The 17386-nt window shown below is 38.6% G+C and overlaps 1 protein-coding gene across 2 annotated transcripts in view; it reads left to right on the plus strand.

Annotated features, from left to right (window-relative positions):
• The window catches only part of LOC100402350 (CD302 antigen), a 171046-nt gene that overhangs the window by 46433 nt on the left and 107227 nt on the right, over window positions 1–17386 (plus strand). For both annotated transcript variants that reach the window (XM_002749408.7, XM_008998828.5), the window contains exons 14-15: window positions 11320–11401; window positions 14979–15047. In XM_002749408.7, the coding sequence (XP_002749454.3) occupies window positions 11320–11401; window positions 14979–15047 (151 nt within the window). The remainder of the gene's footprint in view (window positions 1–11319; window positions 11402–14978; window positions 15048–17386) is intronic.

Consider the following 17386-nt stretch of genomic DNA (forward strand, 5'->3'; position numbering starts at 1 on the left):
GTCAACATTCAACCCCAGGTAATACAGAGAACACCACAAAGATATTCCTCAAGAAGAGCAACCCCGAGGCACATAATCTTTAGATTCACCAGGGTTGAAACAAAGGAGAAAATACTAAGGGCAGCCAGAGAGAAAGGTCAGGTTACCCACAAAGGCAAGCCCATCAGACTTACAGCAGATCTCTCAGCAGAAACTCTACAAGCCAGAAGAGAGTGGGGGCCAATATTCAACATCCTCAAAGAACAGAACCTTCAGCCCAGAATTTCATATCCAGCCAAACTAAGCTTCACAACTGAAGGAAAAATAAAATCTTTTATGAACAAGCAAGTACTCAGAGATTTTATTACCACCAGGCCTGCTTTACAAGAGCTTCTGAAAGAAGCATTACACACAGAAAGAAACAACCAGTATTAGCCTTTCTAAAAATATACCAAAAAGTAAAGAGCACCAACATAAAGAAGAATTTACACCAACGAATGGATCAAACAGCCAGTCAACATCAAAAGGCAGTAACCCTAAATTTAAATTGACTAAATCCCCCAATCAAAAGACACAACTAAAACCCAATGGCATGTTACATCCAGACCTGTTTCACATGCAAGGATACACAAAGGGATGGAGAAAGATTTACCAACCAAATGGAGAGCAAAAATAAATAATAAATAAATAAAAAGCAGGAGTTGCAATTCTCTTATCGGATAAAATAGATTTTAAAGCAACAAAGATATAGTGGTAAAAGGATCAATGCAACAACAAGAGCTAATGGTCCTAACACCCAGATACATAAAGACTTAGACTCAATGAGACAGAAAATTAATAAGGATATCAAGGACTCGAACTCAGATCCAGAACAAGTAAACTTAATAAATATTTATAGAGCTCTCCACTTCAAATACACAAAATATACATTCTTGTCTATACCACATCACACCTACCCATAAGCTTAAATGAAACATTGATTGGCCATCATTAATACCCAATTTTTTTCAAAATAAAGCAATATTTCCATTTACTCTCCCTCTTTCTCTTCCTCTTTCTTCCTCTCCTTTACTTATTATTTTTTTTCTTTCCTTCTCTCAAAGAAAAAGAAATCAACTTGTAAACCTCTAGATCCAGGTCGGCAATGTCTCTCTCATTGCTTGATTTCCTTCCTTCCGTTCCCTCCCTCCCTCCCTCCCTCCCCACTTCCTCCCTTCCTTCCTTCCTTCCTTCCTTCATCCCTTCCTTCCTAAAAAAAAAAAAAATTAATACAAGTTCATTATATAAAATTTGGCAAATATGAAAACAGTTAATGAAGCAATCACCTCAAATCCTAGCTCCTGATTATAAACATAGTAAACATTTAGTGTAAACCCTTTCCATTTACTTACATCTCTGCACATATAGCTTTTACAAATCCTATTTTCTGTAGAATATACTATGTTTAAATTTTTCTAATCATAGAAGTAATGATCATAGAATTTAGAAAACAGAACAGCACAGAGAAAAAACAAATCTCCATAATCCCTTCATTCATAGGAACTGTATTTTGTTTGTACTCTGATCCTAGCAGCTAACACAATGCCATAGTAAGCAGACTATGCTGTTTGCTTAATAACTTCTCCATAATAAAGAAATCATTTGCCTGTGCTGTGCTTACTGACCATATTCTAAAACCAAAATTGTAACCATAGCTTAAAGGAAAGAAAGAACCAAACCCATTTATATTATAAAATAATTCTAAAGCTTACTCCTTGAATCCCTTGGCTCTTTATTGCGGAATTGACCTTTCTCTGCAAGATATTCATTGCCCAAATTGTGTATTGCATGCCAAGGAGTTAAGTCAGATTATGCTGTACCTCTCACAATCTACGTTCCACATCTCTATTTGTATTTCAATGAAAAGGATTTGTGGTGCACCAAATCATTAAGGCTCTAAGATCTTTGCAACTCTTAATGGCAGCCCAACAGGGAAAGCCACTGTAGGGCAAAAATAGCCATAGGATTAGAGAAGAAAGCCTTGTTTGCAATGCCATTGCTGCTGTGTACACTACCTCCTGTGATGTAGCATGAATGGATTTAGACATAAATCTAAGGCTTTGCAGAATAAGCACCCTCATCAAATAGTATTTATTGGGGGTTATAGCTGAGATACTGTTTTCCTCAGCAACCAGATGCAGCAGGAAATTTGATTGAGAATAGGAATTGTAACACAATTACACATATTAACTTTTATGCAATCTCTTTTTAACCTAATAGTTTTAAAACCATACACTTAGTGCTTGGAGCAGCAGGAATTTATAAAGAGAAAAAGGGAATCTCAGTTGACTTGATTACCCAGTTATGATCAGGTGCAATTTTTTTGCCCTCACATTTTCCGTGAGGGCAAAAAGTCAACATCGGAAGTGTGCAGTGATTAATGTGATATCCAATTTCTTCTTCCTTTTGTCTGCCTGCAGCTAAACTATGAAACCAGGAATTAGTTACAATTGAGGAAATATTTTCCACTTCTAATCCCATACACACATACAAATATCTATATATATATATACACACACACACACAAGTAGCTATTATTTTCTGTATTTATGACATGCTAGTGAATTCTTTAAAATAAAGCTGAAATCTATAAATTTTCTGTGTTGAAATGAAACTCAGTTTCAGAAAGTAGTAGAGATTAGAAATTTTGGACAATCAAGCAAACTCTTTTCTCTGGAAAACTGTCCTCTGAGGTGCAGTAAAGGAGCCAGAAATGGGCTTGAAAACAGAGACATTTCTCAGTTGAAGGAAGGGGAGCTATTAGCTGAGAGAAGACTGGATAGGGGCTTGAGGAGCTTAGAAAGTTGAGGACAAACCTCTAAAAAGGCCACCAGTGGGAGCCTCTGCAATGCAGGTAACAAATGATCTTTGATCATCTTCCTGGTTGTATTGTGGATTGTGTAAAGAAGATAAAATTGCTAATGTTTACTTTAGGGAAACACAAAATTCTACACGAATACCCCAGGCCCAAATATATAACATGCTAAGATTTGGGAGAAATGGAGTTATTCCCCCCAAGTAAGTATGAGCAGGAAAACTTAACTGCCTCTTTATTTTAGCTGTCTGGCTTTAATTGTGCTGTATATGGCAATTGTCTAGACCCTGTGGTTTAGAAATCCAGAACTCAGGCAGTATGATGGAAGCCTATAAGAAAGATTTGATGAGCTAAAGGCATAAACTGTAAATTCCTCTTGTAGTTACTGAATTTAAACTGGACTTTATTGTCTCCACTGGATATATCTTAAATCCACAAACTGGTGGATCTTTCTCTATGAAAGAAAACAGTATAATAATAAAAACCAAAAGAGGATGGTCCTCATTCATATTCCATTGCATTAAGTCAAAAGCCTTTAGGTTAAAATATGAAGGAATGTTGAACAAAGGTAAGAAACAAAGAAAAACAATTATTTATTAAAAATAAGAAATGAGTTTAAAATTCTTTGCTTTAAGCCTTGGATTCACTAGTATATTTTATTAAAATTCACTTATTATATTTCTCTGTAGACTTATAGTTATATGTTCAATATATTCTGCAGAACTTGAGAGTATGGATTGTTTCTCGATTTGGAATCTACCCCTTCTCTAAAATATATTCTGCATTATGCTTACAGGCATATTACATTTATATATATGTATACATGCAGATGTACTGATCATACGTAACATGTGGCAACAAAAGGTTGATTATATGGAATATTATTGGTTGCCTAAAAGTATAATAAATTTTAGGAAATATTTTCAAATGGAGTTAGAGGCAGAGAAAAATTTCTATTCTTATATCATGTCTACTTATGCTGGATATTTATTCCTGGCTAGAGCATAAATGTATTGGAGGGGAAAGAATTACTTACATGTGTGTTCCTGCCTCTATATGCTTGTGTAGATCATCTTCCTTGGAAGGCCTACCCTTCTTCCTCTTGGCCAGTCTGAATACTGGCATTCAGATCACGGCTAGACAGAAATGTTAGCCATCCCTTGAAGAATAGCTTTTGTCCTACCAACCTCACAAAGTCTTTCTTCATTTTCTGCGGTCCACAGTGACTTCTCCTTTCTCTGAACTTTTGTATAACCTAAAATGTATACAATGCATTTGATAGCTTTCATAATTCGTCTTTCCTTTTTTGTTCATAATATATCTTATCTCTCTACTTTATATTACATTTGAGGGTAGATATTAGGTCTTATACTTCTCTGTGTCCTCATTGCACCTAGCTCAGTACCTTTTACATAAAAGTATAATAAATATAAGTGATGAGTATAATCACTTATATGATTCTTTTTTTTATTACTTGGTCATTTTTATTGCATTTTAGGTTTTGGGGTACATGTGCAGAACATGCAAGATAGTTGCATAGGTACACACATGGCAGTGTGTTTTGCTGCCTTCCTCCCGTTCACCCACATTTGGCATTTCTCCCCAGGCTATCCCTCCCCATCTCCCCCGCCCACTGTCCCTCCTCATTCCCCCCAATAGACCCCAGTGTGTAGTACGCCCTTCCCTGTGTCCATGTGTTCTCATTTTTCCTCACCCGCCTATCAGTGAGAATATGCGATATTTCATTTTCTGTTCTTGTGTCAGTTTGCTGAGGATGATGTTCTCCAGATTCATCCATGTCCCTACAAAGGACACGAACTCATCATTTTTGATTGCTGCATAATATTCCATGGTGTATATGTGCCACATTATCCCAGTCCAGTCTATCATCGATGGGCATTTGGGTTGGTTCCAGCTCTTTGCTATTGTAAACAGTGCTGCAATGAACATTCGTGTGCATGTGTCCTTATAGTAGAGCAATTTATAGTCCTTTGGATATATACCCAGTAATGGGATTGCTGGGTCAAATGGAATTACTATCTCTAAGGCCTTGAGGAATGGCCACACTGTCTTGCACAATGGTTGAACTAATTTACACTCCCACCAGCAGTGTAAAAGTGTTCCTATTTCTCCACATCCTCTCCAGCATCTGTTGTCTCCAGACTTTTAAATGATCGCCATTCTAACTGGCATGAGATTGTATCTCAATGTGGTTTTGATTTGCATCTCTAATGACCAGTGATGATGAGCATTTTTTCATGTTTGTTGGCCTCATGTATGTCTTCTTTTGTAAAGTGTCTGTTCATATCCTTTGCCCATTTTTGAATGGGCTTGTTTGTTTTTTTCCTGTAAATCTGTTTGAGTTCTTTGTAAATTCTGGATATCAGCCCTTTGTCAGATGGGTAAACTGCAAAAATTTTTTCCCGTTCTGTTGTTGCTGATTCACTCTAGTGACTGTTTCTTTTGCCATGCAGAAGCTGTGAAGTTTCATTAGGTCCCATTTGCCTATTTTGGCTTTTGTTGCCAATGCTTTTGGTGTTTTGGTCATGAAGTCCTTGCCTTCTCCTATGTCCTGAATGGTTTTGCCTAGATTTTCTTCTAGGGTTTTTATGGTGCCAGGTCTTATGTTTAAGTCTTTAATCCATCTGGAGTTAATTTCAGTGTAAGGTGTCAGGAAGGGGTCCAGTTTCTGCTTTCTGCACATGGCTAGCCAGTTTTCCCAACACCATTTATTAAACAGGGAATCCTTTCCCCGTTGCTTGTTTTTGTCAGGTTTATCAAAGATTGTATGGTTGTAGATATGTTGTGTTGCCTCTGATGCCTGTGTTCTCTTCCATTGGTCTGTATCTCTGTTTTGGTACCAGTACCGTGCTGTTTTGATTACTGTAGCCTTGTAGTATAGTTTGAAGTCCGGTAGTGTGATGCCTCCCGCTGTGCTCTTTTTGCTTAGAATTGACTTGGCTATGCGGGCTCTCTTTTGGTTCCATATGAAGTTCATGGTGGATTTTTCCAGTTCTGTGAAGAAAGTCAATGGTAGCTTGATGGGGATAGCATTGATTCTGTATATTACTTTGGGCAGTATAGCCATTTTCACGATATTGATTCTTCCTAACCATGAACATGGAATGTTTCTCCGTTTGTTTGTGTCCTCTCTTATTTCGTTGAGCAGTGGTTTGTAGTTTTCCTTTAAGAGGTCCCTTACGTTCCTTGTAAGTTGTATTCCTAGGTATTTTGTTCTTTTTGTAGCAATTGTGAATGGCAGTTCGTTCTTGATTTGGCTTTCTTTAAGTCTGTTATTGGTGTATAGGAATGCTCATGATTTTTGCACATTGATTTTATATCCTGAGACTTTGCTGAAGTTGCTTATCAGTTTCAGGAGTTTTTGGGCTGAGGCAATGGGGTCTTCTAGGTATACTATCATGTCGTCTGCAAATAGAGACAATTTGGTTTCCACCTTTCCTATTTGAATACCCTTTATTTCTTTTTCTTGCCTGATTGCTCTGGCTAGAACTTCCAGTACTATATTGAATAGGAGTGGTGAGAGAGGGCATCCTGGTCTGGTGCTGGATTTCAAAGGGAATGCTTCCAGTTTTTGCCCATTCAATATGTTATTGGCTGTTGGTTTGTCGTAAGTAGCTTTTATTACTTTGAGATAAGTTCCATCAATACCGAGTTTATTGAGGGTTTTTAGCATAAAGGGCTGTTGAATTATATCAAAGGCCTTCTCTGCGTCAATTGAGATAATGATGTGGCTTTTGTTTTTGGTTCTGTTTATGTGGTGAATTACGTTTATAGACTTGCATATGTTGAACCAGCCTTGCATCCCCGGGATGAATCCTACTAGATCATGATGGATAAGTTTTTTGATGTGCTGTTGCAATTGGCTTGCCAATATTTTATTGAAGATTTTTGCATCTATGTTTATCATGGATATTTTCCCAAAGTTTTCTTTTCTTGTTGGGTCTCTGCCTGGTTTTGGTATCAGGATGATGTTGGTCTCATAAAATGATTTGTGAAGGATTTTCTCTTTTTGGATTATTTGGAATAGTTTCAGAAGGAATGGTATCAGCTCTTCTTTGTGTGTCTGGTAGAATTCGGCTGTGAACCCATCTGGACCTGGGCTTTTTTGTGTGTGGTAGGCTCTTAATTGCTGTCTGGACTTCAGACCTTGTTATTGGTCGAGTCATAGTTTCGGTTTCCTCCTGCTTTAGGCTTGGGAGGACACAGGTGTCCAGGAATTTACCCATTTCTTCCAGGTTTACTATTTTATGTGCATAGAGTTGTTTGTAATATTCTCTGATGATGGTTTGAATTTCTGTGGAATCTGTGGTGATTTCCCTTTTATCGTTTTTTATTGCATCTATTTGGTTGTTCTCCCTTTTCTTTTTTATCAGTCTGGCTAGTATTCTGTCTTATTTTGTTGATCATTTCAAAAAACCAGCTCTTGGATTTATTGATTTTTTTAAGGGTTTTTTGTGTCTCTATCACCTTCAGGTCTGCTCTGATCTTAGTTGTTTCTTGTCTTCTGCTAGGTTTTGAGTTTTTTTGATCTTGCTCCTCTAGCTCTTTGAATTTTGACGATATGGTGTCAATTTTGGATCTCTCCACTCTTCTCATGTGGGCACTTATTGCTATATATTTTCCTCTGGAGACTGCTTTAAATGTGTCCCAGAGATTCTGGTATGTTGTGTCTTCGTTCTTGTTGGTTTCGAGGAACTTCTTTATTTTTGCCTTCATTTCATTGTTTATCAATCAACATTCAGGAGCCAGTTGTTCAGTTTCCATGAAGCTGTGCGGTTCTGAGTTAGTTTCTGAATTCTGAGTTCTAACTTGATTGCACTATTGTCTGAGAGACTGTTTGTTATGATTTCAGTTGTTTTGCATTTGCTGAGCAGTGCTTTACTTCCAATTATGTGGTCAGTTTTCGAGTAGGTGTGATGTGGTGCTGAGAAGAATGTATATTCTGTGGATTTGGGATGGAGAGTTCTGTAAATGTCTATCAGGTTTGCTTGTTCCAGGTCTGAGTTCAAGCCCTGGATATCCTTGTTGATTTTCTGTCTGGTTGATCTGTCTAATATTGACAGTGGAGTGTTAAAGTCTCCCACTATTACTGTGTGGGAGTCTAAGTCTCTTTGTAAGTTGTCAAGAACTTGCCTTATATATCTGGGTGCTCCTGTATTGGGTCCATATATATTTAGGATCATTAGCTCTTTTTGTTGTATCAATCCTTTTACCATTATGTAATGTTCTTCTTTGTCTCTTTTGATCTTTGTTGCTTTAAAGTCTATTTTATCAGAGACGAGAATTGCTACTCCTGCTTTTTTTTTGCTCTCTATTTGCTTGGTAAATCTTCCTCCATCCTTTATTTTGAGCCTTTGTGTATCCTTGCATGTGAGATGGGTTTCCTGGATACAGCACACTGATGGGTTTTGGTTTTTTATCCATTTTGCCAGTCTGTGTCTTTGGATTGGTGCATTTAGCCCATTTACATTTAGGGTTAATATTGTTATGTGTGAATTTGATACTGCCATTGATGCTAGCTGGCTGTTTTGCCTGTTAGTTGATGCAGATTCTTCATATTGTTGATGCTCTTTAGCATTTGGTATGTTTTTAGAATGGCTGGTACTGGTTGTTCCTTTCTATGTGTAGTGCCTCTTTCAGGAGCTCTTGTAAAGCAGGCCTGGTGGTGACAAAATCTCTGAGTACTCACTTGTTTGCAAAGGATTTTATTTTTCCTTCACTTATGAAGCTTAGTTTGGCTGGATATGAAATTCTGGGTTGAAAGTTCTTTTCTTTAAGGATGTTGAATATTGGCCCCCACTCTCTTCTGCTGGTAGGGTTTCTGCCAAGAGATCTGCTGTGAGTCTGATGGGCTTCCCTTTGTGGGTGACCCGACGTTTCTCTCTGGCTGCCCTTAGTATTTCCTCCTTTATTTCAACCCTGGTGAATCTGACGATTATGTGCCTTGGGGTTGCTCTTCTTGCGGAATATCTTTGTTGTGTTCTCTGTATTTCCTGGGCTTGAATATTGTTGTGCCTTTCTAGGTTAGGGAAATTTTCCTGGATAATATTCTGAAGAGTATTTTCCAGCTTGGATTCATTCTCTTCGTCACATTCTGGTACACCTATCAAACATAGGTTAGGCCTGTTAACATAGTCCCACATTTCTTGGAGACTTTGTTCATTCCTTTTTACGCTTTTTCCTCTAATCTTGGTTTCTCATTTTATTTCATTGAGTTGATCTTCGACTTCCGATATTCTTTCTTCTGCTTGGTCAATTCGGCTGTTGAGACTTGTGCATGCTTCGCGAAGTCCTCGTGTTTTTCAGCTCTTCAATTTATTCATATTCCTCTCTAAGTTGTCCATTCTTGTTATCATTTCCTCGAAACTTTTTTCAAGGTTCTTCGTTTCTTTGCATTGATTTAGAACATGTTTTTTTTGCTCATGGCAGTTTCTCATTATCCACCTGCTGAAGTCTGATTCCATCATTTCATCACACTCATTCTCCATCCTGCTTTGTTCCCTTGCTGGTGAGGAGTTTTGGTCCTTTGTAGGAGGCGAGGTGTTTTGGTTTTGGGTGTTTTCCTCCTTTTTGCGCTGGTTTCCTCCCATCTTTGTGGATTTATGCACCTGTCATCTGAGTAGTTGCTGACTTTTAGATTGGGTCTCTGAATGGATGCCCAGATTGTAGATGATGAATTATTTCTGTTACTTAGTTTTCCTTCTAACAGTCTAGCCCCTCTGCTATATGACTGCTGGGGTCCATTCCAGGCCCTGGTTGTCTGGTGTACACCTGTAGCAGCTGCGGAACAGTGAGGGATGCTACCAGTCTCTTCTTTTGCTAATTTTGTCCCAGAATGATGCCTGCCAAATGTCAGTCTGATTAGTACTTTTTGAGGTGACTCTTCGGATATTCAGGGGTCAGGGAGCTGCTTGAGGAGATGGTCTGTACTTTATAGGAGCTCAAGTGCTGAGCTATGAGCTCCATTGTTCATTCAGGGCTGTTAGGCAGGTGTGTTTAAGTCTGCTGCAGCAGAACTTATAAAACCCCTTTTTTTTCCTCAGATGCTCTGTCTCGAGGAGTTAGGGCTTTCTATGTGAGTATCCATTGCACTCTCCTGCCCAGCTAGGAGGCAGTCTAGTCACTATTTGCCTGCCGAGGCTCCATCCTGTTGCCGTAGGCTCCGCCCTACTGCTGTGGGCTCCGCCCTGCTGTCATGTGCTCTGCCCTGTTGGCAGAGTCTCTCTGTTATGGCAGGTTGCCTCGGCAACAGCAGGCTGCATCAGCAATGGGAGTGTACCTCAGTAGGGGTGGAATGCCTCGGTAATGGCGGGCGCCCCTCCCCCACCGAGCTGCACCATCCTGGATTTAGCTGTGCCCGCAGTGAAACTCTCAACCCCGAGCGTTTCGAATCGCTGTTTTGTTTGTCCCTGTGGGGGTGGGACCTGCTGAGCCTGATCACCTGGCTCCCTGCCTCAGAGCCCTTTTTCTCTTTTTTTTTTTTAAGTTGAATGGTTGACTCTCTCCCAGGTGTTTCAGTCGCCTGCTGATAGGGCACTGGGATCTGTGTGATTTCCTGTGCAGCGACCCACTGCGCCGGCTCAAATGTCGCTTCCCAGGAATTACCTGGTCTGGCTCACTGTCCAAGTCCCATTTAATCAGATGGATATGCTTATCTGCCCTCCTAAATCTCAGACTGCCGGTTTAACAGGGCACCCAGACCAGTGCGTTTTGTACAGCATGCCGCTGCATTGTGGCGCCGGCCAAAATGGCCGCACCAGCCGAAAGGGCTGCACTGGCATCATGTGTTTCTCCCACACTTAGGAATTTCCCCATTCTGTGGGCAACAGAGATCCATCTGGAAGTGTGGCTTGGACTCACCCTCTGCACCTTCACTGAGAGCTGCATTCCTGAGTTGTTCCTACAGCGCCATCTTCTTTTCTCCTATCACTTATATGATTCTTAATATATTTCTCTGGTATATTTCTTTGGCACATAGACAATACTTTAAACTTAGTGGGCAGTAGGAAGTCAACTATGTTTCAAATATTGTTTGATAAAAATTTAGCCAAATAGTTTGTTCTGCATTTTAAAGAATAATATTTGATAGTGTTACAAACACTTTACAGAAATGCCATTGTTTCTTTTGACTGTATCTAAAAATACCATCTAATATTCAAGCACTACAATAAAAGCCTTGGAATAATTTCCATTTTTTTCTTCTTAAAATTCAAAGTAGAATAGTTTTTGCCTTTCATATGAAGAAAACAGCTTAAAATGTTGTTTTAAAAGTATGGTACTTTTTCTGTAGCTACCGCATATTAAGGGCTTAGTTTCATTTCTTTATGTTGCTTGAAACTATGCTTTTCAGTTAGTGACAAGTCCTTCTGAATAAACTTACTTATCTAAAGCACTTTAGATATGTAAGTGCTAAATATTTTTGCCAAACATTGTCCTCATATTTTTAACACTTGCTTTTTACGCAGTGGCCAGCACTGGCTGTGGATTGGTTTGAATAAAAGGAGCCCAGATTTACAAGGATCCTGGCAATGGAGTGATCATACACCTGTAAGTTAAAATTTCATTGTTTTAGATAGAATGGAAGCACTATTTGTTTGTTAAACAATACATCCTCTCCTAGAATTTATGTGGAACCACAAAAGACCCTGAATAGCCAAAGAAATCTTGAGCAAAAGGAATAAAGCTGGACCTGTCCTCAGAAATACCCTACAAAGTTATAGTGAGCAAAACAGCATGGTACTAGCATAAAAACAGACACAAAGACCAATGGAACAGAATGGAGAGCCCAAACATACATCCACCTATTTATGGACAACTGGTTTACAACAAAGATACCAAGAACCACAATGGGAAAAGGACAGTCTCTTCTATAAATCGTAGTGGGAAAACTGGATTTCCATATGCAGAAACATGAGATTAAACCCTTATCTCATACCATATACAAAAATCAACTCCAAATGAATTAAAATCTTAAATGGAAGGCCCCAAACTATGAACTACTAGGAAAAAACATAGGGGGAAAGCTCCATGACATTGGTCTGGACAATGATTTTTTTGGATATGAACTTAAAAACACAGACAACAAAAGCCAAAATAGATAAAAGTGTATTACATCAAACTAAAATGCTTCTGCACAATAAAGGAAACAATCAGAGTGAAGAGACAACCTACAGAATAAGAGAAAATATTTGCAAATTATACATCTGATAAAAGACTAATATCCAAAATACAGTCATGCATCACTTAACAATGGGATACATTCTGAGAAATGCATTATTAGGTAATGTTTTTGTGCAAACATCATAGAACATATGTCAACAAACCTAGATGGTGTAGCCTTCTACACACATAGGCTACACATCTAGGCTCTATATTGCCCCTAGGCTACAAACCTGTAGAGCATGTTACTATACTGAATACTATAGGCAATTGTGGCACAGTGATAACATAGAAAAGGTACAGTAAAAATATATTATAATCTTATGGGAACACATCTTCAAGGGATGGCTAACATTTCTTTTCAGCCATGATCTGAATGCCAGTATTCAGATTGGCCAAGAAAAAGGATAGATCTTCCAAGGAAGACTATCTACACAAGCATATGGAGGCAGAAACATACAGGTAGGCCATCTGTGGTTGACTGAAAGATCATTATGCAGTGCATGACTGTAGATAAGGAACTGAAACAAATCAATAGCAAAAAAACAAATAACCCGATTGAAAAACAGTCCAAGGATTGAATAGACATTTCCCCAGCGAAGACATAAAAATGGCCAACAGTCATATGAAAAATGCTGAACATCACTAATCATCAGGGAAATACAAAATTAAAACCATAGTAAGTTATCACCTCTCACCTGTCAGAATGATTATTATGAAAAAGACAAATGATGCATGTTGGTGAGGATGTAGAGAAAAGGGAACCTTTGCACACTGTTGGTGGGAATGTAAATTAGTACAACCATTATTGACAACAGTATGAAGGTTTCTCAAAAAATTAAAAATAGAACTAACCACATGATCCAACAATCCTACTACTGGCTATATATTCAAAGGAAGTGAAATCAGAATGTTTAAGAGACTCACGGGGTTGACTGCAGCACTATTCACAGTAGCCAAGATATGAAATCAACCTAAGTGTCCATCAGCAGATGAACAGATGAAGTGAGTGTGGTATATATACACAATGGAGTACTACTCAACCATAAAAGGGAAGGAAATCCTGCCATTTGTGACAACATGGATGACCCTAGACGACATTATGCTAAGTGAAAGAAGCCAGGCACAGAAAGACAAATGCTATGTGATATCACTCAGACGTGGAATCTAAAAAAAAAAAAATGGACCTCATGGAACTAGAGAGTAGAAAGGTGGTTTCCAGGAGCTGGGGCAGATGAGGTGGGGGATTGGGGAGATGTTGGTCAAAGGTTACAAAGTTTCATTTAGATAGGAAGTTCAAGACATCTATTATACAAGAAGTTGGTTATAGTTAATAATATTTTATATCCTTGAAAAATGCTAAAAGTGGATGTTAAGTGTTACCACCACAAAAATGATAACTATGTGAGATAATACATTTGTTAGTTAGCTAAATTTCATGAGTCCACAATGTATATATACTTCAAAACATCATGTTGTATATGATAAATGCATATACTTTTATCTGCCAATTTAAAAAATAAATATATCCACATATCATACAGCCATTAAAATTATGTGTCTTTATTGAAATGAAAATAGACTCACAGATAGGCAGTAAGGGAAAAACGAGTTACAAGTCTTATTTTTAAAAACCCACATGTATTGTTTCTCTATATATAGTCAAAAATAATGAAGATATAGTAGTCATCTTTGGGTAGTATGAATGATTTTTTTCTTTTTGAGATAGGGTCTCATTCTGTCACCCAGGTTGAAGTGCTGTGGTGCAATCTCAACTCACTACAATCTTCACCTCCCAGGCTCAAGCAGTCTTCCCACCGCAGCCTCTGAAGTAGTTGGGACCACAGGTGCATGCCATCATGCCCAGATAATTCTTGTATTTTTTGTAGAAATGGGTTTCACCATGTTGCCCAGACTGATCTCAAACTCAGCTCAGGCAATCCACCCACCTCAGCCTCCCAAAGTGCTGGGATTACAGGTGTGAGCCACCACACCTGGCCACAAATGATTGTTGAAAACAATATAAAGCTGTCTCTTTATACTGTTTATTTTCATTGCTATAGTGAGAAGCTTATATTTTTATTATCTAAAGATGTAAGAGTTATGCAAAAAATATATCTCTTTTTAGGGAGACAAGGTGGGGACGACAGGGTCTCACTGTGTCACCCATGCTAGAGTGCAGTGGTGCCATTATGACTCACTGCAGCTTCAACCTCCTGGGTTCAATCGATCCTCATGTCTCAGCCTCTCAAGTAGCTGGAACCACAGGCACATGCCACCACATCCATTTAATTTTTGTACTTTTTGTAAAGATGGGGTTTCACCATCTCTACAGGCTGGTCTCAAACTCCTGGGCTCAAGCCATCTGCCAATTGTGGCCTTCCAAAGTGCTGAGATTACAGGCATGAGCCACTACACCTGGCCAAAAGTATCTTTATTGGAGGAAATTCCCTATTATTATTCCACATGTTTATATTATCCTAAGGAAGTATTTAACGTAACATTTATAGGAACAAAATTATTCTCAGATATTCAATATGTGCTCCAAATTATCATTGTGTCACCTCATTTTTTATTCTTTCTAAATGTAAAACTCCTTGAGTTTATATTCAAATTGGAGCATGTCTGAGATTAGTTAATCAAATAATGAACATTTCAACGCATGCAAAAAAAAAAAAAGAAATATTTTGCAAGCTTGTTTCTCTATGACTCCAGGAGTCAACTTAATAATATACCATTAACCTTCATTTCTGAAACTGTGGCTTCCTTTGTTTGGAAACTTATGACATTATGACATTTGCTAAGTCCTCTCATGATTTAGCATCACAATATAAAAAAGAGATGAAAAAGTTTTCTTTCTGTGGCATATGAACACACTTGAGTGATTAAGGCTGCCTAAATTACATCTAAATTGCAAATATTTATACATCAGTCTTAAATTCTCAAGCCTCTCTTGTCTTTTCAGGTGTCTACTGTTATCATGCCAAATGAGTTTCAGCAGGATTATGACATCAGAGACTGTGCTGCTGTGAAGGTCAGTACAATGCTGGAAAATCTGCATATTTAAAAAAATAAATCCATCATCATACACAGTCAAATAACAGATCCATGGAGCGCCTTTGCGTGTAGAGCATGATGTTAGATGCAGTAGGAGATAAGCCCACCCATGGCCTGCCCCTCAGCAGCCTAACTTACACTTCATTTGAGAGGATGAAATTCATATTTAAGAAAACTTCCTTCATTACTATACAGTAATAAGCTCTAAATTAGTAGGCTGAGGAAGGTTAATGAAACTCAGAGGAGGAAGTGATTCCCGTGGCCATTGTCCAGGAAGATGTGGGACTTGAACTGGGACTTTAAGGATGGATAGAGTTTCTACAGATGGGATAGGGTGAGGCTTTCTCATGCAGGGATGGTATGAGAAAGTGGCATAAAATAAGGTGGGAGTGGAAGGCAGCAAGGAGAACAGAATATAGATCATGAAGTTTTTATTGGTGCTGTCCTTGATAACAATATTAGGAAATTAGGTTGATGCCAAGTTAAGGTATTTGTATACTTCTTGATAGACAACAGGGCATTTGTTTAAGTTTCTGAGTAGGGAGGGTCATGTGAACTAAGGAGGATATGAGGAAGATTCATCTTGAGACAGATGTCAAATGCAACAGTAAGATTGGAAGGCATAAAAGACCAGTTAGACATCTTCCTTCACAGAATGCATTCATGTATCTATTTCATAAACAGTCCAAGGAGTCCGTGAGGCACTGGGGGATAGAACAGTGACAAGGTACAAAGCATAGCCATTGTCTTCACAGAACTAAAGTCTAGTAGGAAATAAAGACAAATAAGCAATTAAGACACCACTGAGTAAGGACTATGACAGGTGAAATACAAGTTTTATGCAACAAGAATATTATGAGACAATAATAATAACAGTGATGGTGATGGTGATGGTCCATGGTAGTGGTGATGATGATGATGGCAGCAGCTAACACTGATTAACTCCTCTATGAGCCAGCCACTGTGCTAGGCATGTCACATATGGCACTTAACACATAAGCAATCTTGTGAGGTAGGCACTGTTACTGTATTCATCTCATACAGGAACTTGAGCTGTAATTTACTCCCACTTACATGGAGTAAATTTAAACTGAAAGAATTGAAATTTAAACCCATGTGTGTCTGGGTCTGTTACTCTTAACCACCATGCTATATGATCAGGCATTTATAGAAACAGAAAGGGTACTGATTTATGGAGAAATTTTAAGATTTTGTTTAGATATTTTGAATCCAAACTAGCTGAGGTATATGCTATGGTAGGTTGAGATCAAGAGTCTTGAGTTGAAAGGAAAATGTATATTTTAAAAAAAGAAAGTGAAGGGCCAAGAATTGGTTTTGGAGGAACTACCAACATATAGAGTGAAAAAAGATCAAGATGGAGGAGACGTCGCCCAGACTGGAGTTCAGTGGCACCATCTTGGCTCATTGCAACCTCTGCCTCCTGGGTTCAAGCGATTCTCCTGCCTCAGCCTCCTGAGTAGCTGGGACTGCAGGCACGTGCCACCACACCTGGCTATTATTTTGTACGTTTAGTAAAGACAGGCTTTCACTATGTTGGCCAGGATGGTCTCAATCGCCTGACCTTGTGATCTGCCCTCCTTGGCCTCACAAAGTGCTGGGATTATAGGCGTGAGCCACCACACACAGCCTTCATGACGTTTTTATAGAATTCCCAATTTAACACAAGAAAAGGTGAAAACTTCATAGAAGCTTATGGGAACACTTGTACAATAAACTGTATTCTAGGTAAATAGAGTTTCCAAGTATGGAGAGATTTGAAAACCTGCCAAATAAATAAAGAAATACTAATGCAACCTGAATCAGGAACAAGACCATCCAGGGCAGTGTTCTGTAAGAAAAATCTTACCTCACCTGCCAGAGAACCTCCAGAAACTTGGCCTTAAGAGAAAATAGTGCAAGAAGTGAGGGATGTCTCTCCCAAGTCATGCTTCCTCTCTCCTTTTTCTCCTACTTGCTGGCTGGAATTGGCAGTGAGCCATCCTGGACCATGTAGAGAAGGGCAAAATCCTAGAAATGGCATATGACAACCAGAGAAGGAGCCTGGGCCATTGAGGCTGGACTTTTATGTCATTTTCTGATCTGATTTGATCACAGCTTGGTACTTGGATATCTCTAAAATAAATATCCTAACAAAAATTGTCAGGCGTGGGGAAGAAAGTCTGCATTGGATATAAACATGACTTTACAGCATATTTCCTTTCTTAGCCCCTTTGAAGACTCTTGCTCAGGGTATTACTGTTTACATATTCCATTCATTCATGTGTTCATTTATTAAACAAATACATTAAGTGCTAG

Source organism: Callithrix jacchus, chromosome 6 (assembly GCF_049354715.1).
Source record: "Callithrix jacchus isolate 240 chromosome 6, calJac240_pri, whole genome shotgun sequence".
NCBI lineage: Eukaryota > Metazoa > Chordata > Mammalia > Primates > Cebidae > Callithrix > Callithrix jacchus.